The sequence below is a fragment of the Thalia democratica genome, chromosome 9 (assembly GCF_965202585.1).
Source record: "Thalia democratica chromosome 9, ktThaDemo2.hap1.1, whole genome shotgun sequence".
NCBI lineage: Eukaryota > Metazoa > Chordata > Thaliacea > Salpida > Salpidae > Thalia > Thalia democratica.
Genome location: NC_139173.1, coordinates 31,491,112 through 31,517,946, shown reverse-complemented (window position 1 = coordinate 31,517,946; position 26,835 = coordinate 31,491,112). Strand labels below are relative to the sequence as shown.

Here is a 26,835-nt window from a genome sequence, read left to right as displayed (position 1 = left end):
TTAATTTATTAATTAGTTATCATTAGTAATAGTATTGCTTACTCTATCTTAATTTTAATTGAAAAGTTAATTTTATTGTTAAAAAAAATACTTTAAGTAACTGTGGCCCGCAGAAGACTGATATGATCTAAATTGATTTTAGATTATTGTTGATATAGTTTTAAACTGTAAGCTGTATTAACATACTAAATTACAATAAACCAAATTAACGATACTAATTGGAAAACAACAATAAGACAAAATAAGCCTTTTGATTTGATTTAAAAATATTTATTATAAAAAGTAAGTTAATGTAGCTATTTATAACAAACTTGTAAAACATCTAAAAACAAATTTTCTCTTAAAAAAACTTTTTATGTTGACATAAGCTGGGTATTTTGATGTATAAACAAGCTTACAAGCTGTAAATATGAAAAACCTAAGATAAATTAACATTTATATCCAAAAATTAATCAACGACCATCAGTGTACCACTAATTTTTAAGATGAAGAATTTTCCATTTTAGTGCTAGCTAAAAGCTTTTTTCTTTAAACAAGTTAAATTTTAAAACGATTTCATACTTAAGTAACAATAGTTTATATATTATGTTCAAACTATGAATCAACAAAATTTTCTGAAGTATGAGACGCTTTCTTAAAATCTAAATTAAAAAAAATAATCACTACTAGTGTGCTCATTTAGCGACATTGTAAACTTTAGAGAAAAAGAAAAAATCTCTTTGTTGACGAATATAGTAATAACAAGCCTTAAGTACTTTACATCAGTTCTTATTGATTGTCTTGCTTGAGTTTCTTGCTTATGATTTATTTTTTATGCACTGAATATTTTAATTTGTGTTATTTACTGGTACTTATAGATTTTTAAATTTCAGTATTTTCAGTATTTTCAGTTATTGCAATTAAAAACTCTAAATTGTTTGTTTTGCTAAGAATATTTTACAACAAAATAAAATTAGTTTTTTTTTTTGTTAAGCATTATTTATTATAAGCAACGATTATGAGAAAACAAAAGAAATGTCATTTTTGATAGTTGTTTGTTTTAAAATTATGCTTGTTATAGCTTTATGTTAATTTCAGAGAGGTCGGCACTTTTCGCTAGATCAAAGTGATAAAAGCTAGATAAGAATTTTTAAACTTTTTTTGACCTTTTTTTTTGTTTTTCTTGAATATTAAAGACGTTGTGTTCATAATAAAGGTGTAGAACGAAAGTATAAACACTGTTTGGTTTTCATATAAATCTTTTTTTAAAGAAAAGTTTTGAAAGCTTTTGTTATAAGTGCATTACTATACTTATTTTATGTAAAATCTTAGTATATATTTTATTTTTACAAAAACTCTAAAGTGAAAAGTTGTTGAGTTTAAAACTTAACATTTCTATTTCAAAAAAATTATTTCAGTTCAGACTGCTGCAGTTTTTTTAAGTTAAATTTCGAAACAACTTAAAGAACGCTAAATTTTGTTTCAATTAATTTTCAGTTAGAAAAAGTTAAAGAAATATTTAACCACGAAAACTTGTAAAACACTGAGAATAAACTTGAGCGATATTTAACAACCAATCAACTTAATTGCTCGCAACAAGGAACGTCTATTGCAATTAAAACGAAAAAAACTTGCCATAAAAACAATGAATCATCGCAAAAACTTTTTGTTTTCTAAAATGTAGTTGGCTTGTTCTAAAAGCCTTAGTAAACTTTGATTTTGTGTTGTAGAAAGTTGTACGTATTCAAACAGTTTAAAACTTTTTTTTTTAATAAAGACAGTGCTTATTCTGTAAATTTTCTATCTTAGTTTAAATTAGTTTTATGTAACATTAAAGTTTAAAGATAAAAAAGTTGCACTTGTTTATGTTTTATTTTGTTTATACATTACCAAAGTGCATTATCTTTTACAACTGTTTGTTCAAATAGTGATGGTTTTGGTTAATAATTAAAATAAAGAGAGACGAATTTCGTTTAGAATGTTAAAACTTACTTTGATGTTGTTCATTTAACTTAAAGTATCATAAACTTCAAAACAAGAAATTTAAACTATATACATACCGACGAACTTTTCAAAGCTAAAAATCTTTTTGTTAACTAAAAATAAATTGTAGCTTATATTTTTCATTAAGTATAGTTTAATAAATAAGTATTGTACTTAAAAAATCATTGCAGCTTTATTTACGTTTTTTACTTTTTCTTTGAGAATATTTTTTACATTCTTCTTTGTCAGAAACAAGTACATTCAGCGAAATGAAGCATTCTAAGTTTGAAGTTTAAGTGTTGTAATTTTTTTATCTAAATCTTTATCTAATACAGGAGTATATCAAAATTGTTTCGAGTAATCAGTTTTTTTACACAACAAACAATTAAAACTTTAAGCTAAGCCGGTTTACTTTTAATTTTAACAACTGTTCAGTGAGCCAATTACAAATACAAATTTATAATAAAAATATAAGCGTTTTCAGAAAAGTTTAAAAATCTCAGTTAATTTTTTGTTTTGTCAAAACTTTAAAAGTTTACTTTTGAGCAGACTACACTTATTTAAACAGTTATTAAGGTTATTTCTGTATTTCTACGAAAAATTTTAGCATAAAATCTCATAAAAAAATAAACTTTCTTTGAAGATTATTATTTTTATTTTATAAGCGAATCAAACCACAATCTCAAATAAAACAACACAATAAACGACTTCAAGACTTTTCAAATTCTGTAAGCAGATTTTTGTTTGTTACGTCACAGGCAATTTGCTGGCTCGCGGTTTGCCAATTCATTGTTCAATCGAAATGAAGTCTGTTCACACTTGGGTGTGCGATCAAGCGGAACGAAGTTTAAAATCTGCATGAATCAAAACGATCAATATCAGTTGCTTTAAACGTGGGAATAAAATAGTTTGAAAGTCAATTTAGGTGTAGGGTAGTTTATTTTTCTGCAAAAACTATCAACTTAACTGAGTGATTTTTTCTTAAGAAAACTTTTTTAATTACTTTCTTCTCTTTTTTTTTGCTTTATGCAGGTATAAAATAACGAAAATGCAATGTGCATACATTTATAATTTCCGTGATTAGGAGGTTTAGGATGTTTATAAAAAAATTTCAAGCTTCATTTTATTAGAATTACAAATATTTCTTACGTCTTTACAAGAATAAACAAAAACGTCATTTTTTGTTTAACAGCTCAGTAATATTTCATGAGTTATAATGACTCAAAAGTACGTGCTTAGTAGTTTATGAACTGGTTTGTTAGTTTTTAGAGTTAACTAGAACTACATGCCAGTTTAAGTTTGAATTTGTGCCGAAGTTTTTTTAACTTGAGAATTTTAATTTTTTGTAGTCTGTATGTATTTGATTTTTTTTCTCACTTATGTTAGCCGAGTAAAAATCGATACTTCAAACATTTTAGTTTGTTAAGACAGTTTCATTCAGATATAAGATATAAAAAGTAGTAAACAACTTTGTTGATGTAGTTGAGTGGTTGAAGTTTAAAGATATTTCATAGTAAATTTTAACATTTTGTCTGACAAAAACTCAAATTATTAAAAGTTCTTTGTTTTAAATGTTTTATAATAATTATTCTAATTGTAATAACTATTGATTCTTTTGAAGGTGTGATTCTTATCAAACACGGTTAAAGTAAGTAAAAGTAGAGAAAAATTTATAAAACTGAAAGCTCTTTGTTTATAGAATAACAAAAAAGTATATATAGAGGAATAAAAAAACTATTAACAACATATACTTATATTTATTCATAAAAAGATCTTTTTTAAATATTTTTAAATACCCTGTGATTTGATTGATATTAGTTCGTATTATACAGTAATAGTAGATATAATACTCATAATTTAAAACAAGTAAAAGAATTAAACAAAAGAAATAATATTAAAAAAAATTAGCGCACATTGACAGTATCTTGCACTAATAATTTTTTTAAACGATATAACCGTAACAAACTTCTTATAATTGCTCAAAACAAAAGTTATTTCCGGTATGATACAAATAATTCAAAGGTTTACTGATAAACAGCTGTATATTACAGCCGTTTTGGTTTTATTTGTTTCAATTATTAAAAAGTTTGTTTTCCTTTTCAACATTTGATTTATTTATTTACATTCCAGAACTTTCACGTCGAGTTATTTTTATATTGGTTTCAACTTTTGTTGATATACGTCATATAGATGTTACACACTTATCCAAAATAAATTTGCGGTTCCAAAAATGTAAACAAGATTTTTTTTAATAACAAACACTTTTATATTTTATTGGCATTTTTCTTGCTCGTTCTGTTTCAAACTTTTAAATTAAAAATTTTTTGGCAAACTTTTTTCTTAACTTTGTAAGAAGTTAATAATTCAAAAACATCTTCTTTTATATAAACTCGTTTAGTTTTAAAACTCACGTTACCTTAAAAAGAGATAAAACAAAAGAAAACCATAAAATTTAATTTTCACAGAGTATTTACAGCCACTAGTTTTTATAGTTTCAGCAGTAAAGTTCAAAGCCAAGGCAACAAAACATTTTAACTACGTCATAATTCTCACCACCACTACAAACGATGGACTACGAAATCGTTCTCGAGGACGTCGGTAACTTTGGAAGATCCCAGAAAGTCCTGGGCCTGATCATCGGGTATGTGGCAGTTTTCACGGCCATGATCGAAATGTGCCCGGTTTTCATAAACTACACCCCAGATTTCAGGTACGTGTTTTTTTTTTCTTCGTAGACATTTTTATTGCTTTAAAAAGTCTTCTACATGTGTTTTTACTCTTAAATGTTTGCTAAGAGTAATAGCAAAAGTTCTATTATTTCGTAAATTATTGTTTTGTTTTTTTTAATCTTGTGTTTTTGTTGAATCGAAGTCTTTTGCAAGGCCTAAATTAAAACTTTTTTCGCTTAAAACAAGGCTTATGTTAAAGTTTAATAAAGATAAAACTATCAAATTTTCTAAATTATAAAAACAACAAAATGTGTTTAACTAAGACTCTTTAAACTAATGTAACTTTATTAATTAAAGTTAAATAATTGAATCTAAGACGGTTTGGATTTTCAGCTTTACAAAACTGTTGTGAAAATTTCATAAAATTTTTTAAAAGTAACTTAGTACCATGTGTTTGTAATCATTGTAGTTTTTTATTTAATTTCTAGTTGTTTTTAGATGCAAATCTGCTCTGAACGAATCAAATTATTCTGAAAACGAAATACTAAATTTAACTGTTCCTTATGAAGAAGATGGTTATAATCACTGTAAGAGGTGAGCGTATAGTTTTTACATTTTTTCACAAGTTTATTTGCGGAACGCTTAAAAATAGATTGTATAAAATAAATGTTTTTCAATTTTTTTTCCAGCATTATTCTATCAAACTATATTTTTGCTTTATACTTACTTCTACAGCAAATATTAAAAAACACATATATACATATAAAAAAAGTGTAGAAATAGATAAACTAAATCAACTTCCAAAGAGCCGACTTAAAGGGCTTTTAAATAGTTTATTGCAATTTTTCGATTTCGAAAAAACAAGAATTAACAGCAGAAGATTATAAGCAGTTTTATTGTTTGTATGAAACAATTTTCCTTTTTTTTTAATTCGACTACTTGCAATAAATTTTATATATGTAGAAATAAGTTGATTAACTTAATAAATTTAATTTTTCAACACAGAGCCCACCTTAAGGGCTTTTTTGATAAAAAAGTTTGTTACAAGACGTAAACACTTGCAGAACTCAAGTTTCGTGCCTGCGCACTCCTTAACTGCAAAACAAGTTCAAAATAAAGCACAAAACAAAACACTCAAATGAAAGTTTAGAATTTGAGCATAAATACATTATAACGTAATTTTGAAACTGTTAAAAATGATGCAAAAGTGCTTGTGCAAGAATTAACTTCCCAATCGACAATAAACTGGCAAAAATTCATAAAACTTCAGTGAGTGACTACAAATTTGAACAGAAAATTGAATAATATGGTCTACAAGACGATACAAACTCGTTTCTTTTGTTTAGGGAGGTTTTATCTTTTAGTGCATACACAACGGTTGTTGCTTCTTTGAGACACAGCTTACATATCGGGCTATTGTCGTCAGCTATAGGCTGTTCTCTTTTATGTGACATATAAAAAATCGTTTTTGAAGTTTAATAAATTCTAATTTTACCTTATAACAAATTAAATTTCAACTTCTATTTTAGTTTTTATCTTGTTTTTATTTTATTCAATTTTCTGTTCAAGTTTGTAGTCACTCACTGAAGTTTTATGAATTTCTGCCAGTTTATTGTCGATTGGGAAGTTAGCTTTTGCACAAGCCGTTCGCATGATTTTTAACAGTTTTAAAATTACGTTGTAATGTATTTATGCGCAAATTTTAAATTTTCATTTGAGTGTTTTGTTTTGTGCTTTATTTTGAACTTGTTTTGCAGTTGAGGAGTGCGTAGGCACGAAACTTGAGTTCTGCAAGTTTTTACATCTTGTAACAATCTTTTTTATTAAAAAAGTCCTTAAGGTGGGCTATGAGTTAAAAAATTCAATTTATTAAGTTTATCAACTTATTTCTATATATATATATATATATGCATATATAAATTTTTTTGCATATAGTCGAATTCAAAAAAAACAGTAAAATTGTTTCATACAAGCAATAAAACTGCAAGTTTTTATATCTTGTAACAAACTTATATATATTTATCTAAAAGGTAAAAATATATACATACGCTTAGTACGTGTGAGATTAATACAAATAAAAGTTAATTTCAATTATTTAGTCGTAATACTTGCGAACTTTGAAGAAATTTTCTTTGTATTTAAACTTCTTATGGCTTCCAACGACAGTTTGTTTGTAAAATAAAAAACTCTAAACAAACGTAAGCAGTGTCTGTTTTTGTTTGAAATACAATTTGCTCTGCTTTATTAATAAAGCATCGAGAACTTTAACTGTAACTTTAAACACTTCATCATATGTGTATATATATAAATATATACAGTTTATTAGGAAAATGCTATTTTAAAAATTCCAAAACATATGTTTCATAAAGACAAAAAAGATTGTCTTGAATCTTCAGCTGGTGCAACTAAAAAATAAACCACTTTGGTAAACAAAAGTTTTTTATTAAAGTTTCTACTGATTACAAATATTTCCTTTAGTATTTTAAAGTTTGTAATAATTTTACAAACCACTTTAAGCGTTTAGAATTAAAGTTTATTGTTTATTTTAAATTTTTCAACACAAGTTTAATGTATCGGAATTTTGTCACTTAAAGTTGGCACAAGCTGTTGTAACAAACAAGCTTGGTTGACAGATATTTCAAATGATTTCACTTTTAAGCCTTTCAAATAACTAAGCTTGTATACAGTTTAATTTTTATTTATCATATAAAATTTTAAGCTAACCAAAGTTCTTATATCGCTTAGAATATTATATTATCATAAGATTTATTTTATAAGATCAGCAAAAGAGAACGGCAACCATGTCTAAGTGTAAAGTCACGTGTAAAACTTATGGTTTTCTATACAAACTAAACAAGTTATTGAGTACTGCTTTGGTCGAGTTTTTATAAAAATATGTTATTGCTAATCTAAGTTTTGATAAACAGTATTTAAATAACATCTCACTACTAAAAGTTTAGCTAGGGCCTTTTGTACAGTAAAAATAGAGTTTCATCTATTTAAAAACAAAGCTATTTAAAAGTTAAAGAGCGCAAATATTAGAGGATATAATAGTTTTGAAATTTTTATGTTGTATATCAATATTGTAGAGTAGAGAAGATTTTTAGTACTTATCTAGATTTACAAGAAAAACTTTTTCGCCAGCTGCGTAAGACCTTTACAGGCTGTATAGTTTTTCAAACTTGTAATATAAAAATAAATAAATAAATATTTTAAAGTAAAACAGTTTATAAAAAACCATTTAATAAGCTCTACTTAAAACTGTGAATAAAACTATTCACATTTAAGTATTTAAAAAAAAAAAAAAAAAAAAATTTTGAACAAGTTGTTTTCAAACCAAACCATTCTTCGCAGACCAGATTTTTCTGTTAAGTTTGCCTGCAATCTTTTATTTTCCCACCTCTTTTCTAGAGGAAGCAATTGACTTGTGTTCTCACGCGTGGCATGACGACTCACGTTTATTACAACTATTACGTCATTGTTTGGTACAACGCTAACAGAAATAGCAAAGTTATAAATACTACAAAAAAGTATGAGCAACACTTTTGTTTAAAAACAACTACTATTGATTGCAGCGGTATAAATATATTTATTCACTGTAGTTAAAAGGTGCTCGTAATTAGGTTTTTTAACAAATGTTCACAGCTATAGAGTATACGTACAGCAGAGATTTCATTTTATTTTATTGTAGTCAAAATTGAAACAATAATGAAAACGAATGTAACTTATTACCTTTTTAAAGTTAATCTAAGTCTTATTGCAAGTTTTTTAAACTAGTGTCCCTTCAATGAGCTCTTCAGTTAACAAGACTAGTACGGATAGCTCCACCAAAAATTATATATTATAATTAATTAAACATTTCTTTAAGTCTAATATTTTCAACATACTCTATACTTTTATGTTTGAATTTTTAACTTAAAGACTCTTTTGTTTTTTAGGTACAAATATATAGATGACTGTTCATTGAGCAACCAAGTAGAATGTATTGACAGAAACCATACTGAAGATTGTGTAGATGGATACAAATTCGATAAAAGTCTCTTCTCCCCTACTGTTGTTACTGAAGTATGTTTGGTTTTGTTATCAAAAGATTAATTTCTTATTCAGCTAAAATATTCATTTAGAAACAAAAGCATATTTTGTTTATGTTTTCACATCTGAAAAGTTCTAACAAGCATGTAGAACATTTTCAACTTCGCTTAAGTGTTTTACTTAGCTGCACAGTGCCATCCTAAACAAAACATACCATACCACACCCATTATAAAGTTAAAAAACTTTCAAGTAACTTTATCAGTAATGAAGTTAAAGTTTCTTTAACATTGTAGTTTTTTATAATATTTTCAGTTCGAACTAGTTTGCGACCGGGCCGCTTTGGACGGGCTTGCCACTTCTCTCTTCATGGCCGGAGTCCTCATCGGATCCGTTGTGTTTGGAATTGTTTCGGACAAGTAGCTTCACTGTTTACTTTATTTTGAATTTGTTTATTGTTGCGTTGTTTGTGTTTTAGTTTTAAGCTTCGTTTTGTGCAGTTGTGTAAGTTTAAGTAAATTTATAGTAAATTAGATACCTAAACTGTTTAAATCAGGGTTTCCCAAAGTGGGTCAAGTAGCCCCCTTGAGGGCCATGACAGAAATATAGGAAGCTATAAGGAGTAAAGGGCCAAAGGGGAGCCATGACCAAAGAGGGGCCACGAGGTCATAATTTGAAACTTACACTAGATATTTTTGAGTTGATGACCAGGAGCAAAAAAAAGGTCTAAAGTGTTTTTAGTGGTAGTTTTGAAACTTACACTAATTATTTTGGAGTTGATGATGAAGAAAATAAAATATGCTTTAGGTTTTTTGATGGTACTTTTTTGAGAAATTTTGTTGGAGGGGGTCATAGCTTTTTTAATCTCTGTTTAGAGGGCCTTTTAAAAATAGTTAGGGAAACTCTGGTTTAAATGCTCAAGCGGTCTTTTTAAGCGAGACTAAGTTCTAGCTTATTAATACTTTATAAGACTTTATATGACCTTTTAGTTAAACAACTTTCTAAAATTTCTAAAATTGAGTCATATTTAAAAGTATAAGTTCAAGTTGTATAGATAAATTATCAATTATTTTCGTACTAGTAAACTAACAGTAATTAGTAAAAAAGTAAGTATATGGGGTAGCACTTTCAGTACTTTTGAGATAGATATTTTTATTAATTTTTCTTGTTTTTAATAAAAAAACTGAAAAAAATTACACACCTTAAAAAGCACTTGGTACTACTTAAAATAAATACGAACATTTTCTGTATTTATTAAAAAAAAAAGCAATTTCTCGGAAAACTAACTAAGATAATTAAAATATTGAATGTTCAGAAAACTGAAACTTTGAAGTATTTCGCAGGTTCGGCAGGAAGACGGTGATGATAAGCAGCACAGTGCTGGCGTTCGCGGCCCAGGTCGGGTCCGCGTTCACCCACAAGTACGCGTGGTTCGTGGCCACCCGGATGATCGTGTCCACGTTCGGGTACGGCATCTTCCTCGCCAGCTACGTGTACCGTGAGTTTCTGCAGAGATTGTAGTTGTTGAATTAACAGATTGCATGATACTGTTGTAAGTTGACGTTTCTTAGAATTTACATAAAAAAACATTGTTGATGTAAAAATTTTTATATCTAAATTATAATTTGCATAAATTTGTAGTATTGGAAGTTTGCGCAAACAAGTACAGGAACGTTTTGGGAATGTGGTTTCAGGGAATGTACTCTGTTGGGTACATGGTTCTGTCGGGAATCGCCTACAATTGGAGAAGTTGGCATGAAATTGTAGTCAGTTTTGTATTAAAATATTTAACTAGTAATTGTGGGTAAAAGACTTTGGTACTTCTACCAAATACGAAGTTGTTGTCAATCATTATTCTGCTTTTTGATGTTTTGTTGTTCGAAAAAAAAATTCCTTCTTCTTAATATTTTCATTTTACTTAAAACAAAAGAATAATATTTTTATTTTAAAGTTAGTTTTAACTTTTTTAATTAACTAAGCAATAATAAAAATAGTTTAACCAAAAAATAATTGTTGATAAAAAAATCATTTTTTATTATTTAGCGTTTTATCAACTATTCTTAATTCTATTCTTTCAGTTTGTTCTCTCGATTCTTTGCATTCTTTACCCGCTGGTGGTTTTTTTCATCCCTGAATCGCCGAGGTGGTTGTTTTCCGTGGGAAAAACTGAAGAAGCTAAAGAGGTAACATAGAATATCTGTATACTTAAAAATCAGTATATTTTAATAAAACTATAAGCTTTTCATTGTTGAAATTGTTTGTATTCTTTTTGTTTTGACGTAATAGAAACTATTTGGAGGTTCTAAACTCTTTGAATATCAACAAGCTCTTGTAATTTTCAGGTCACCAGAAAACTGGCAAAGTTCAACGGTAATAAAATCGTCGAACCGGAAATTTGGGAGAAAGCTTCCAATTCCAAGGTTATATATATATATATAAAGTATATTTTTTTATTATTCAATGATTTGGTATGACAGACTAAATCTGCAAGGTGTATCTTGCATAAAAAGTTTACAAACATTACAGATATTTTAAGTTGATACAAAAAATTAAAATGTTTGCCCTTGAAAGTTAAACAGATTATTGTTCGCTTTTCAATTATTGTTCCAACGAATTATGTTTATTGTACAATTTATTTTTTGAAATTTTCTGACTTTTTCTTTTTTGAGTGTTTGTGTAAACAATTAAGATTAAAGATTTAAAAGTTTTAAGAAGTTAAGATTTGTTTATTAGCAGTAGCTTTTATTGAGTGTGCATTGAAACAGTTTGAAATATTCATCTTTACCTAATTGATAAACTAAGTTGATAGTCAATAACTTAACTCATTTGTTATTATTCTGAATAATGAACTATATTTGAAGTAAATCGGTTGTTACAATAGTGTTGTAAAAACCGTATTATTTCGTTTTGTTGTGAAAAATATTAAAGATTAATGACTTTACCATGTAAAGTTAAACAAGATAGTGTTTTAGTTGTTTGTTTTTCTCCATATAATGTAACAATTTAGCAAAAGTGCACAACCTCTAAACTTAAATATCTGATGAAATTAATTCACTTCGAAGTTGAAAAAATAATTAAGGTTTTTTATTACATGGTAAGAGTTCATTGTTGTTTTTCTCTTTGAAACGAAACAAAAACAACTCATTGTTTAAATTTCGGTTGTTTACAAACATAAAAACAGCTCTTTTTGTTTATGCCTTAAACAAAAAGTTATAAAGTAGGTTATGTAAACATCTTTTCTCAGAAGTTAATCTAAAGGAATTGAGGTTCCATATAAGAAAATTTTTCTAAATTGTTACATAAAGATATTGTATTGCTAGTTAAAACAAGAAAACATTTTTTAAACAAGCTGGTTATAGTAAAAAAATACAAGTAATCAATAAAATATTATCAAAGCTTATTTTTGTTTTGTTACGAGCGGAGGTTAATATTATTATGATTATCACATACACAATTTATAAACCTGTAATCTTATTTGTTTTTTTAATAATAAGACACATAAAACGACGTACGGTATCTTACATTATATTATTAACTTCTTTCTTCTTAACTTTTCAAACAATAACAAATTTTGATAGTTTTTAAATCATCGTAGCTTTAAAGAACTTTTTTAAATCTTGTCCTTTTAATCAATAATATACTTGGTTAAAACAAATAAAACAAGGAAACCAACTCAAGTGAAGAATATAAATATTCATAAAATTTACTATAAGATTTTGCTGTTTTCACTGCAAAACGGGTTAAAAATTGTACCATTAAAAAGCTGTAATAAACTAAAATTTATACAAAGTTGGTATTAATGCAATTAACTAAAGAAAAATATGCTTACTAAAGCTCTAAGTTCTATATGATGACTAGTTAAACTCTTTCACATAAGCAAGTAAATATTGAAGCAGTATTTCTAAAATTTACATAAATAAAGCAATCATCTATCATACTATCAAGTGTTAGTTTAGTATTCATGTGCTTATAGAAACTTGGTTTAAACTAGACATTTTTCCAGGTTGAAACAATAGAAGAAGCCTCAATTTTAGATTTATTCCGAACGAAAAGAATAAGAAATATGCTCTTTTTGTCTATGGCTCTCTGGTTTGTTATGATGCAGCAGTAAATTGTATAAATTTTCACTGTATGAAATAAAATATGTTTTGAAAATTAGTAAAAGTACGTGTTAAAAAAAACGATATAAAAGTTAACATCTTTCTTACAAAAATGTTTAACGAAAATGACATAAAAAATAATTAACTTATGTTAAAGTAGTGAAAAGAAAAATAAACAACCAAATAAACAACTTTTTCGTTTTAAGAATGGCAAAATGACATACATTTCTAATGGAAACCTGTTTTACTAGAACAGTGATTTAGTATACAGGTGAACTTATACTGTATATGAATTGTGTAGGCTCTGTGAACCAGTAGCAACTTAACAAACGAATTCCAAACTTACTTTTTGTATTTATATTAAAAATCTATTATTTTAAATTATTATACTCATTGTTCCGAACAGGTTCGTAACCAGTGCAGTGTACTACGGCGTGTCTTACAGCGCCGACACTCTACAGGGAAATATTTTCGTCAACAACACCTTATGCGAGTAAAACTTTTACTGTTCCTGTTGATTTGTTGTCATATATAAGTTGTTTGTTGCGGTAAAATTTATAAAACTTAAATAAGCTAAAGAAATAACAGTTTTTTAGAAAAACTCAGTATTCAGATACTATTTTTAAAATGACCGATTGATTATGCTTTTTCTGTGAAGTATTTTTAGATATGAAGTCCTTAAAACTTTTAAGACGAAAAACTCAGTTTTTGATCTAAACTAAATCAAAGAATAACACTTTTTTGAAAACTAACTGTTTTACTCCCTCATTTGTTATAAAATCAACCTTCAAAACTTTCCAGACACACAACGGATTTTTAAATTATTCAAACAAAAAATACATAAAAACTTACACAACTTTATTAACCACCAGACGGCGCAGTGGAGCTGATCAGTTACGTCATCATCCTGTTGTTCATGGAGCGGACGGGGCGGAAGCTGATGCTGGTCACAATGCTCCTCCTGTGCGGTCTGTGCCTCGTCGTCACCATCCTCTGCGAACAGTTCGGACACGATAACAAAAGTACGTTTTGCACGATTAAGGGAATTACCCAAGTTTTTAGAAAAAATTCCGGGCTGAGGAAGAACTTGCCAGAGTTTTATCAGAAAAGGCTTGATGAGGGTTTTAACTATGTGTATGATAATGAATTCTTGTGTGAAAATTGTGATTATTTTGTTGTGACATTGTGAAAACTTAACAGTTGTTTGCTTAGGTTTCATTGTTTTAGTGGTTAAACTTAAAAAAAAATATTTTATATCTTCTGCTTTAGTAAAGGTGATATAGGGTAGGTTTTTGTCATTAGAATTCGAAAAAAAGCTTCTTTGTAGGTAAATTAAACCACTTAATTATCATAAGTCAAGGAAAAAGTTTCCGAAAATAACTAACAGTTGGAACATTTTGTTTTTACCATAGCGTTTTAATTTTTCGTAAATGATATTTGAAATTGTTTAACTGTAAGCTCTAGTATAAATTCAAGTGTTTCTTAACCATGTCAGTGAGCGGACAGTTGTGTTATGTTTTGTATTTTGATAAATTTTTAGAGTAAATTTATTTAGAAAATATCCAAACTAATTTCGTACGTTTCATTTAGGTGCGGAAACGGCAGTTATAGTGTTTTCAATGATGACAAAGTGCTTTATTGCCGGGGCATACGCGATAGTTTATCAGTTCATAGCCGAATTGTTCCCAACTGTGCTAAGGTGAGTTTTCAATTTTTTATACATTTGACGTGAAAATTTATTTAAATAAAAATTTACTAAAATTTTTTGCTTATACTGGTTGAGATTTTACTTTGCATATATGTTTGAAAGGCTAAAAAAAATTTTCAATTTATTATATTAGAAGAAAAGCTCTATTAATTGGTTACAACCTATAATAAGTAAGCTTTAAGAAATTTATAAAACAACACTTACTATCTTAATTGTTTATTTAACTACAACAATAAAGTTAACAAATATTTGAAAATAATTTTAGGCCATTGAATGAAACTTATAAAACTTTGTACATTGATAGGTTTATAAAACTTCTTAAGATGTTATTTATTGCACTTGTTTTCATACCGAAAGTCAATCAAACTAACAAAAGTTTCTAAACAATATTTTGTTTAAGTTAAAAAAATAGATTTTAATTAACTTTTGTAAATATCTTTTGCACAAAAATTAAGTATCAGCTACAGTTAAATACAGCAAAAAATTAAAATTATTTAGTTGACTATATTTAAAACCAAAAAGTTCGTATATTAAGCTTAATTTATTTTTTTGGTATAATTGTAAAAAACAAAATAGTTATATTCGAAACATTCGATAAAAACCACAGTTGTTATTACATAACTCAATAAAGATATACTAACTCTACTAAACTTTGTTTTTAGAGATTTAACATTTTTTTTCATATTAGAAAATATATTAAAAAGTATGTTAATTGTTAGAATTTTCAGGACTTAAATTAAGAAAAAGGTGTATTCGATGTAATAGAAAATAAAGAAATATTAATATAGTAAAGCATAACCTAAATGAATAGACCTTATTTTACATTGAAAAACTAATCACAACGTACAAATAGAAAGAACTGAAGCTATAATTAAAAACTTAGTTAATAAAAATTATTAAAAAAAAAACATAAACTAATATTAAAACGTATTCTAAACGACAAGTGCAATCAAAAATACAAATTAATAAACGGGTTCTCGATAAAAGTTGCAAATAAAATAAACACAAATAAAACGAAACGTTTCTTATTTAAGGACAAACCCCTTTTTACATTAGCAAACAAAATACCATGTATGCTGATTTTTATTTTGAAACTAACCTTATTTTTCGTTAAAAAAACATTGCCAAATGTGAAAATCAATTTGATTAAATCAGAGTCAGTTCAATAAAAATCCTAGTAAACTAAAATATGTCTTTAGTTAATTACACAACATTTTTTTTTTAATAGAACAATGCTAACTATGATAAAAACTGCGAATAAAACAAACAGGAACAAATTATAATTCACAAACAGAACGAACGCGGTGGGCTTGGCGTCGGTGGTGGGCAACATCGGTTCCATCATCGCCCCGTTGCTACTCACCTTCAAAGAAACCGTCCCGTGGTTGCCTGGCACCATCAACTGCCTGATAGCCGTCATCGGCGCCATGGTAACCATGGGGTTCCCGGAAACCACCGGGGTGGACATGATGGCGACGGTGGGGGAGGCGGAGTATTTCTACAAACACGGAAGGTTTGTTCGAATGTTAAAAAAATTATGTTTTTTACTTTATGTTTACTTTTTTGATAATGTGTAGTCAAAACTGACTTTAAGCTTTTTGTTTAGTAGCAACTTTTTTTCTAGTTTTATAGTTATAGTAGTATTTTTTTTTTGATAAACAATTTTATAAAAATACTATAACTTTTACAAACATAGAAGGATTGTTTTTCATTTAAAAAAAAAATTGCGTGTTCACTTTTTTATGTTTATTTTTTAATCTTGAGCAGTTAATTCACACTTTGATTTTTTTCTGTTCTTGGTCTACTAAAAGCTCACTTGTAGTGATGCTAACATTATTTTGTATAACAGTTTTAAAATTATTCATGTTTCTATAGTGTATTAGCTTAACATTATAACGTTTGATATAGTCAGTTCTAAATTTTACCACTTTTAAATTTTTAATTCTTATTGTTTAAAACTTAAACAAATTTATATCTTAGAGGTTGTTGTATTAATTCTTAAGTTCTGTTAAAGTTTTATCTTTTTATTTATGCAGGTTACCGAAACAAAATCAAGCGAACATTTCTGAAAACATCGAAGAAAATGGTGAGAAAAATGAAACACATACAAACAGTATGGTTCGACTTTAGTTACTAAATATTTAACCAAAATATGCAGTTTGTGTCGGGTCCAGAATGTTTTAGGATAATTGTTATTGTTTCTTTATCAGTTCAATAAACAAGTCATTTCTTTTCGATAAAACTAGAGCTAAAAAGCGACACATTGTTTTATCTTTTTTTTTAAAGTTTGTTACATCACGTGGTACTTAAGTTTACATTTTCAATTAGTTTGTTAACATTTTATCCAACAAAAAAAAAGTCTCGTTGACTAAGACTAACTTTAATTTTTGTCTACTACTTATATTTTTTTTAAACTAGTTGTATGTTAATACAACAACTTAATCCATAGTCAACTACACTCCGTCGATGCTAAATTTCAAATTTTAGACAATACTTGCTTTGTTCTCTACTGTATTTCGTAGTTTTTTGCAATGCATATTTCTTTAAAATTTTCCACTATTAAATAATAAGAAATGAAATAAAACTTGTGTTTTATTATGCATCCGTTTTTTTAGATAATACAAACAAATATGTAGACAAAAAAATATATTAATAACTCGTTATTAATAAGTTGTGAAGTAGTTTTGAAATGTATTTTGTGTAATAAAATGCATTTTATTATATGATAAATAGCTTTTAGTCAAAACTTTAAAGTTTTTTATAGGTAAAGCTAAACTTTATATTAGAAGTACCGTATAAAGCAAAGGTTATCATTTTTAAACATGTCAGTATACTAGTGAATAAATAGATTTTATAAATTAGACTTACTAAGTAATTTCTACTTGGATAACTAGTTTTTTCATTGATTATGTCTTAAATACACGAAAGCTTATCATTGTTTAGCATGCTTCATACAGACAGTCTGTTTTAAAGCTCTAAAAGCAATTGCAAAATAAAAAACCTGGTATAAGCTGTCAGAACTAATTGAAGCTGGAGCTTGTTTTGATCCCAAATTTTACGATCGATAATAATAGTAACAATATCTTCAAAATCTTAACTTTATTTTCATTTTACTTTCATTGGACTTTAAGCAAGTCATTATTGTATAAAAGTGCAGACGACTTATTTGATAAAAGTTAAACGAAAAAAAAACAAATTAGTTTATTCACAGTTTTCAAAGTTATTTTTTGGCAACTCACTGAAAGTTTAAAAACGGAAATGTTTTGTTAATTCTTTTTGTTAAAACGCTTAATGAGTCATATTTTATCAAAATTCTTTATAAAACTCAGTTTTAAACAAAGTTTATACTATCGGGCCAACTGGTTGAAGCTGAGATGGAATATAAAATGTCAGTATATCAACAATTTTGATATTTTATAAAGTAAAAGTTTGTACATAACTATTTGTAAAGTTTTATATACCTTATTAATATTCAAATTTTTCATTCTATTTGTCATTTAGAAATAAAATATGTATTCACTGTATATTAGTTTTGAATTAGCTGTAAAGTAAAAGATTATTAAAGTTAAACAAAAGTATTGAGATAGCAAGTTATACATTTTCTTAGAGTGGTGGTTTTCAGGTTAAATATATCTATGAAGTAAACTACAAACCAATTAAGGGGTACTTTAAATTGAAAACAGATTTTAATAAATAGCCAAGAGCATCGCACACCGCGCGCAAAGCGCGCTTTTGTGCTAGCCGAATAAGGCAGATAAATTTTATAATAAGTAAAAAAAAATTATAATTAGAAATTTTTCAAATTTATGATAATTTTGAAACACTATTAAAAACTCTTAAAATTTTAGAAAATTTATGTTTAAACTAAGGATTAGAAAAAGTTAGTTTGAAACAGATAATGTAAAAAGAAGAAAAAAATTAATATATCTATTCACTTAAATATAAAACAAAAAGAACTACATAAGTAAGAAAATAGTTTGTAATAAGTAGCTAAAAGTAACGCACACCGCGCGCAGAGCGCGCTTTTGTGCTAGCCAAATAAAGCAAACACTAACAAATAATAATTAATAATAAAGTAAACAAAATTATAATTAAACTGTTAAAAATATTAGAAATTCAAAATTTTCTAGTATTTTTCAAATACTCTTAAAAAATACTTCAAGTTTTTAAAAACTGCCGTTTAAACTAAGTATTAAAACATAATTACTCCACTAATTATAACTTTAAACAAATCTAAATTCGTTGGCCTAAATTCATGCCTTAAAAACTTAAATTCCTGCTTTAAAAACTGTCGTTTTAACTAAGCAATAAAAGATAATTACTCTACTATAAAGAATAATAGTATTTTAAATTTTAATTTTTCTTAAATGATATTTGAATTTGTTTGACTATAAGCTTTAGTATAAATTCAAGTGTTTCTTAACTATGTCAGTGACAGTTGTGTTATTTTTTGTATTTTGAAACTTTTTAGAGTAAATTTATTTAGAAAATATTCAAACTAACTTCATATGTTTCATTTAGGTGCAGAACTGGCAGTTATAGTGTTTTCAATGATGACAAAGTGCTTTATTGCCGGGGCATACGCGATAGTTTATCAGTTCATAGCCGAATTGTTCCCAACTGTGTTGAGGCGAGTTTTCAATTTTTTACACATTTAACGTGAAAATTGATTTAAATAAAATTTTACTAAAACTGTTCGCTTATATTGGTTGATAAATTATTTTGCAAATATATTAAAATATGCTAAACAAAATCTTTAATTTATTATGTTAGTAGAAAAGCTGTATTAACTTGTTACAAAATATAATAATCAAGTTTTAAGAAATTTATAAAACAACACTTACTATCTTAATTGTTTATTTGAATAAAACAATAAATTTAACAAATATTTTAAAATCATTTTTGGCCATTGAATACAATTTATAAAACTTTGTACACTAATTGATTTATAAAACTTCTTAAAATGTTATTTATTGCACTTGTTTTCTTATTTGTTAACTTATTTGTTAACTTTATTGTTGTAGTTAAATAAACAATTAAGATAGTAAGTGTTGTTTTATAAATTTCTTAAAGCTTACTTATTATAGGTTGTAACCAATTAATAGAGCTTTTCTTCTAATATAATAAATTGAAAATTTTTTTTAGCCTTTTTAAACATATATGCAAAGTAAAATCTCAACCAGTATAAGCAAAAAATTTTAGTAAATTTTTATTTAAATAAATTTTCACGTCAAATGTATAAAAAATTGAAAACTCACCTTAGCACAGTTGGGAACAATTCGGCTATGAACTGATAAACTATCGCGTATGCCCCGGCAATAAAGCACTTTGTCATCATTGAAAACACTATAACTGCCGTTTCTATACTAACTCTACTAAACTTTGTTTTTAGAGATTTAACATTTTTTTTCATATTAGAAAATATATTAAAAAGTATGTTAATTATTAGAATTTTCAGGACTTAAATTAAGAAAAAGGTGTATTCGATGTAATAGAAAATAAAGTAAATATTAATATAGTAAAGCATAACCTAAATGAATAGACCTTATTTTACATTGAAAAACTAATCACAACGTACAAATAGAAAGAACTGAAGCTATAATTAAAAACTTAGTTAATAAAAATTATTAAAAAAAAAACATAAACTAATATTAAAACGTATTCTAAACGACAAGTGCAATCAAAAATATAAATTAATAAACGGGTTCTCGATAAAAGTTGCAAATAAAATAAACATAAAATAAACTAATCACAACGTACAAATAGAAAGAACTGAAGCTATAATTAAAAACTTAGTTAATAAAAATTATTAAAAAAAAAACATAAACTAATATTAAAACGTATTCTAAACGACAAGTGCAATCAAAAATACAAATTAATAAACGGGTTCTCGATAAAAGTTGCAAATAAAATAAACACAAATAAAACGAAACGTTTCTTATTTAAGGACAAACCCCTTTTTACATTAGCAAACAAAATACCATGTATGCTGATTTTTATTTTGAAACTAACCTTATTTTTCGTTAAAAAAACATTGCCAAATGTGAAAATCAATTTGATTAAATCAGAGTCAGTTCAATAAAAATCCTAGTAAACTAAAATATGTCTTTAGTTAATTACACAACATTTTTTTTTTAATAGAACAATGCTAACTATGATAAAAACTGCGAATAAAACAAACAGGAACAAATTATAATTCACAAACAGAACGAACGCGGTGGGCTTGGCGTCGGTGGTGGGCAACATCGGTTCCATCATCGCCCCGTTGCTACTCACCTTCAAAGAAACCGTCCCGTGGTTGCCTGGCACCATCAACTGCCTGATAGCCGTCATCGGCGCCATGGTAACCATGGGGTTCCCGGAAACCACCGGGGTGGACATGATGGCGACGGTGGGGGAGGCGGAGTATTTCTACAAACACGGAAGGTTTGTTCGAATGTTAAAAAGATTATGTTTTTTACTTTATGTTTACTTTTTTGATAATGTGTAGTCAAAACTGACTTTAAGCTTTTTGTTTAGTAGCAACTTTTTTTCTAGTTTTATAGTTATAGTAGTATTTTTTTTTTGATAAACAATTTTATAAAAATACTATAACTTTTACAAACATAGAAGGATTGTTTTTCATTTAAAAAAAAAATTGCGTGTTCACTTTTTTATGTTTATTTTTTAATCTTGAGCAGTTAATTCACACTTTGATTTTTTTCTGTTCTTGGTCTACTAAAAGCTCACTTGTAGTGATGCTAACATTATTTTGTATAACAGTTTTAAAATTATTCATGTTTCTATAGTGTATTAGCTTAACATTATAACGTTTGATATAGTCAGTTCTAAATTTTACCACTTTTAAATTTTTAATTCTTATTGTTTAAAACTTAAACAAATTTATATCTTAGAGGTTGTTGTATTAATTCTTAAGTTCTGTTAAAGTTTTATCTTTTTATTTATGCAGGTTACCGAAACAAAATCAAGCGAACATTTCTGAAAACATCGAAGAAAATGGTGAGAAAAATGAAACACATACAAACAGTATGGTTCGACTTTAGTTACTAAATATTTAACCAAAATATGCAGTTTGTGTCGGGTCCAGAATGTTTTAGGATAATTGTTATTGTTTCTTTATCAGTTCAATAAACAAGTCATTTCTTTTCGATAAAACTAGAGCTAAAAAGCGACACATTGTTTTATCTTTTTTTTTAAAGTTTGTTACATCACGTGGTACTTAAGTTTACATTTTCAATTAGTTTGTTAACATTTTATCCAACAAAAAAAAAGTCTCGTTGACTAAGACTAACTTTAATTTTTGTCTACTACTTATATTTTTTTTAAACTAGTTGTATGTTAATACAACAACTTAATCCATAGTCAACTACACTCCGTCGATGCTAAATTTCAAATTTTAGACAATACTTGCTTTGTTCTCTACTGTATTTCGTAGTTTTTTGCAATGCATATTTCTTTAAAATTTTCCACTATTAAATAATAAGAAATGAAATAAAACTTGTGTTTTATTATGCATCCGTTTTTTTAGATAATACAAACAAATATGTAGACAAAAAAATATATTAATAACTCGTTATTAATAAGTTGTGAAGTAGTTTTGAAATGTATTTTGTGTAATAAAATGCATTTTATTATATGATAAATAGCTTTTAGTCAAAACTTTAAAGTTTTTTATAGGTAAAGCTAAACTTTATATTAGAAGTACCGTATAAAGCAAAGGTTATCATTTTTAAACATGTCAGTATACTAGTGAATAAATAGATTTTATAAATTAGACTTACTAAGTAATTTCTACTTGGATAACTAGTTTTTTCATTGATTATGTCTTAAATACACGAAAGCTTATCATTGTTTAGCATGCTTCATACAGACAGTCTGTTTTAAAGCTCTAAAAGCAATTGCAAAATAAAAAACCTGGTATAAGCTGTCAGAACTAATTGAAGCTGGAGCTTGTTTTGATCCCAAATTTTACGATCGATAATAATAGTAACAATATCTTCAAAATCTTAACTTTATTTTCATTTTACTTTCATTGGACTTTAAGCAAGTCATTATTGTATAAAAGTGCAGACGACTTATTTGATAAAAGTTAAACGAAAAAAAAACAAATTAGTTTATTCACAGTTTTCAAAGTTATTTTTTGGCAACTCACTGAAAGTTTAAAAACGGAAATGTTTTGTTAATTCTTTTTGTTAAAACGCTTAATGAGTCATATTTTATCAAAATTCTTTATAAAACTCAGTTTTAAACAAAGTTTATACTATCGGGCCAACTGGTTGAAGCTGAGATGGAATATAAAATGTCAGTATATCAACAATTTTGATATTTTATAAAGTAAAAGTTTGTACATAACTATTTGTAAAGTTTTATATACCTTATTAATATTCAAATTTTTCATTCTATTTGTCATTTAGAAATAAAATATGTATTCACTGTATATTAGTTTTGAATTAGCTGTAAAGTAAAAGATTATTAAAGTTAAACAAAAGTATTGAGATAGCAAGTTATACATTTTCTTAGAGTGGTGGTTTTCAGGTTAAATATATCTATGAAGTAAACTACAAACCAATTAAGGGGTACTTTAAATTGAAAACAGATTTTAATAAATAGCCAAGAGCATCGCACACCGCGCGCAAAGCGCGCTTTTGTGCTAGCCGAATAAGGCAGATAAATTTTATAATAAGTAAAAAAAAATTATAATTAGAAATTTTTCAAATTTATGATAATTTTGAAACACTATTAAAAACTCTTAAAATTTTAGAAAATTTATGTTTAAACTAAGGATTAGAAAAAGTTAGTTTGAAACAGATAATGTAAAAAGAAGAAAAAAATTAATATATCTATTCACTTAAATATAAAACAAAAAGAACTACATAAGTAAGAAAATAGTTTGTAATAAGTAGCTAAAAGTAACGCACACCGCGCGCAGAGCGCGCTTTTGTGCTAGCCAAATAAAGCAAACACTAACAAATAATAATTAATAATAAAGTAAACAAAATTATAATTAAACTGTTAAAAATATTAGAAATTCAAAATTTTCTAGTATTTTTCAAATACTCTTAAAAAATACTTCAAGTTTTTAAAAACTGCCGTTTAAACTAAGTATTAAAACATAATTACTCCACTAATTATAACTTTAAACAAATCTAAATTCGTTGGCCTAAATTCATGCCTTAAAAACTTAAATTCCTGCTTTAAAAACTGTCGTTTTAACTAAGCAATAAAAGATAATTACTCTACTATAAAGAATAATAGTATTTTAACTTTAAACAAATCTAAATTCGTTAACCTAAATTTCTGCCTCAGAAAGCTCGCTTTCTTTCGGTTTTGTACGTCCCAACCTCAGAAAGCTTCGCAAAAAAAGGCACGCTTCGCGCGCGATCTTGCTTTAACTTTCATGCCTCAAAGGCTTCGCTTTCTTTGTACGTCACAACCTCAGAAAGCTCCGCTTTCTTTCGGTTCTGCTTCGCAAAATAAGCACAACAGCGCGCTTCGCGCGCGATTGTGCGATCTTGCTTTAGCTTTCATGCCTCAAAGGCTTCGCTTTCTTTGTACGTCCCAACCTCAGAAAGCTCCGCTTTCTTTCGGTTTTGCTTCGCAAAATAAGCACAACAGCGCGCTTTGCGCGCGATGTGCGATCTTGCTTCTAGCCTCTCTTCGTACTGCTGTTTTTGATTTTGTTTCTCCATCCCACCCACCCCAAAAATTATATCCAATATATATTTTAAACTATTTTTAAAATTTCAGAAATTTCATGTTACGTCACTAATTCTTCCAGATGTACTGTTTTAGTCGACATAAAATCGTTAAAAGTATGTATAAAAAATTTGCATAAAATTAGCATAACTTTTTTTTTTGAGTTGATTATGAAATTTAATATTTTTGGAACTTTACTTTGAAATTACTGTAATAACGTTAAGTCTTATTAAATAAAAGTGTTATACGTTTAAGAAATGAATAAAATATTACACAACTGTAGTAACTAATAAATAAAACAAAGAAAGTCAATGTGCTATAAAAAAACATCACTTGTGTGACAAACAGTAACTTAATTTAAACTTAAAGTTTTGCTCAAATGCAGATTGAAAAAATGATGTTAAATTAATGTGATTTATTAAAATCAACTACCAAAAATTTTTAGAATAGTTTTATGTTGAAAAAACCTTTTTATACTTCCTTATATGTAAACAGTTTGTATTTGTGTTATACAAGCGAAGATTACAAAATTTAATTTTAACGTGCATATTTTTATGCTTAGGTTTTTTATAACTTATATCTCAGAACTACGAAAACTAAAATACTAAATCTTAAATAAAAGCCTAAGTAAGTCATTTTTGTAATTATTAAAAATTTAGTTTTAAGTACAAAAGGGTTTTGCAATAAGTAGAAAATAAATTGTCGTGCCTTTTTAGCATTGTGTTGATAACGTTTTTATTTATTCATTCAAGCAGTTTTTGTTTAAAAAGGTATTTTAGTAGACGAAAGAAAAAAAACAGCATTTATTGTTTTCGTTTGTTTTATTTACTTGCACAATAAAATTTATTTCAACATGAAAAGTTTTTTATTATTCAATTATCTTGTAAAGGTATACTAAAACTTTTTAGTAAATAAAGACGAACGATCTTTTAGTTGATTAAGAATTTTTAACTTTTACTATTTGTTTCATTTTTTTTAGTGGTAAAACTTTTAAAAATGTTTTGTATCTTCTGCTTTAGTAAAGGTGAGATACGGTAGGGTTTTATCATTAGAATTTGAAAAAAAGCTTTTTGGTATGTAAATTAAACCACTTAATTATCATAAGTCAAGAAAAAGTTTCCGAAAATAGCTAACAGTTGGAATATTTTGTTTTTACCACAGCGTTTTAATTTTTCTTAAATGATATTTGAATTTGTTTGACTATAAGCTTTAGTATAAATTCAAGTGTTTCTTAACTATGTCAGTGACAGTTGTGTTATTTTTTGTATTTTGAAACTTTTTAGAGTAAATTTATTTAGAAAATATTCAAACTAACTTCATATGTTTCATTTAGGTGCAGAACTGGCAGTTATAGTGTTTTCAATGATGACAAAGTGCTTTATTGCCGGGGCATACGCGATAGTTTATCAGTTCATAGCCGAATTGTTCCCAACTGTGTTGAGGCGAGTTTTCAATTTTTTACACATTTAACGTGAAAATTGATTTAAATAAAATTTTACTAAAACTGTTCGCTTATATTGGTTGATAAATTATTTTGCAAATATATTAAAATATGCTAAACAAAATCTTTAATTTATTATGTTAGTAGAAAAGCTGTATTAACTTGTTACAAAATATAATAATCAAGTTTTAAGAAATTTATAAAACAACACTTACTATCTTAATTGTTTATTTGAATAAAACAATAAATTTAACAAATATTTTAAAATCATTTTTGGCCATTGAATACAATTTATAAAACTTTGTACACTAATTGATTTATAAAACTTCTTAAAATGTTATTTATTGCACTTGTTTTCTTATTTGTTAACTTATTTGTTAACTTTATTGTTGTAGTTAAATAAACAATTAAGATAGTAAGTGTTGTTTTATAAATTTCTTAAAGCTTACTTATTATAGGTTGTAACCAATTAATAGAGCTTTTCTTCTAATATAATAAATTGAAAATTTTTTTTAGCCTTTTTAAACATATATGCAAAGTAAAATCTCAACCAGTATAAGCAAAAAATTTTAGTAAATTTTTATTTAAATAAATTTTCACGTCAAATGTATAAAAAATTGAAAACTCACCTTAGCACAGTTGGGAACAATTCGGCTATGAACTGATAAACTATCGCGTATGCCCCGGCAATAAAGCACTTTGTCATCATTGAAAACACTATAACTGCCGTTTCTATACTAACTCTACTAAACTTTGTTTTTAGAGATTTAACATTTTTTTTCATATTAGAAAATATATTAAAAAGTATGTTAATTATTAGAATTTTCAGGACTTAAATTAAGAAAAAGGTGTATTCGATGTAATAGAAAATAAAGTAAATATTAATATAGTAAAGCATAACCTAAATGAATAGACCTTATTTTACATTGAAAAACTAATCACAACGTACAAATAGAAAGAACTGAAGCTATAATTAAAAACTTAGTTAATAAAAATTATTAAAAAAAAAACATAAACTAATATTAAAACGTATTCTAAACGACAAGTGCAATCAAAAATATAAATTAATAAACGGGTTCTCGATAAAAGTTGCAAATAAAATAAACACAAATAAAACGAAACGTTTCTTATTTAAGGACAAACCCCTTTTTACATTAGCAAACAAAATACCATGTATGCTGATTTTTATTTTGAAACTAACCTTATTTTTCGTTAAAAAAACAATGCCA

General features: G+C 26.6%; 3 protein-coding genes across 3 annotated transcripts; all 3 read left to right on the top strand.

Moving 5' to 3' along the window:
• The first annotated feature begins 4,529 nt into the window (after positions 1–4,529).
• LOC145845194 (organic cation transporter protein-like) lies at positions 4,530–13,258 on the top strand. The gene is made up of 10 exons (XM_082952617.1): positions 4,530–4,672; positions 5,130–5,225; positions 8,570–8,696; positions 8,977–9,080; positions 10,005–10,159; positions 10,303–10,427; positions 10,740–10,844; positions 11,004–11,081; positions 12,665–12,750; positions 13,168–13,258. Exons 1-10 carry the CDS (start codon positions 4,530–4,532, stop codon positions 13,256–13,258), a joined length of 1,110 nt encoding a protein of 369 aa, XP_082808743.1.
• A 402-nt stretch (positions 13,259–13,660) lies between these two features.
• On the top strand, positions 13,661–16,630 carry LOC145844620 (solute carrier family 22 member 16-like). The gene is made up of 4 exons (XM_082952017.1): positions 13,661–13,783; positions 14,352–14,460; positions 15,764–15,982; positions 16,506–16,630. The coding sequence occupies exons 1-4, from the start codon at positions 13,678–13,680 to the stop codon at positions 16,597–16,599; spliced, it is 528 nt and encodes a 175-aa protein (XP_082808143.1). The 5' UTR covers positions 13,661–13,677; the 3' UTR covers positions 16,600–16,630.
• A 2,392-nt stretch (positions 16,631–19,022) lies between these two features.
• LOC145845193 (solute carrier family 22 member 16-like) lies at positions 19,023–21,543 on the top strand. Its single transcript, XM_082952616.1, has 3 exons — positions 19,023–19,099; positions 20,677–20,895; positions 21,419–21,543. Exons 1-3 carry the CDS (start codon positions 19,023–19,025, stop codon positions 21,510–21,512), a joined length of 390 nt encoding a protein of 129 aa, XP_082808742.1. The 3' UTR covers positions 21,513–21,543.
• The last annotated feature ends 5,292 nt before the right edge of the window (positions 21,544–26,835 follow it).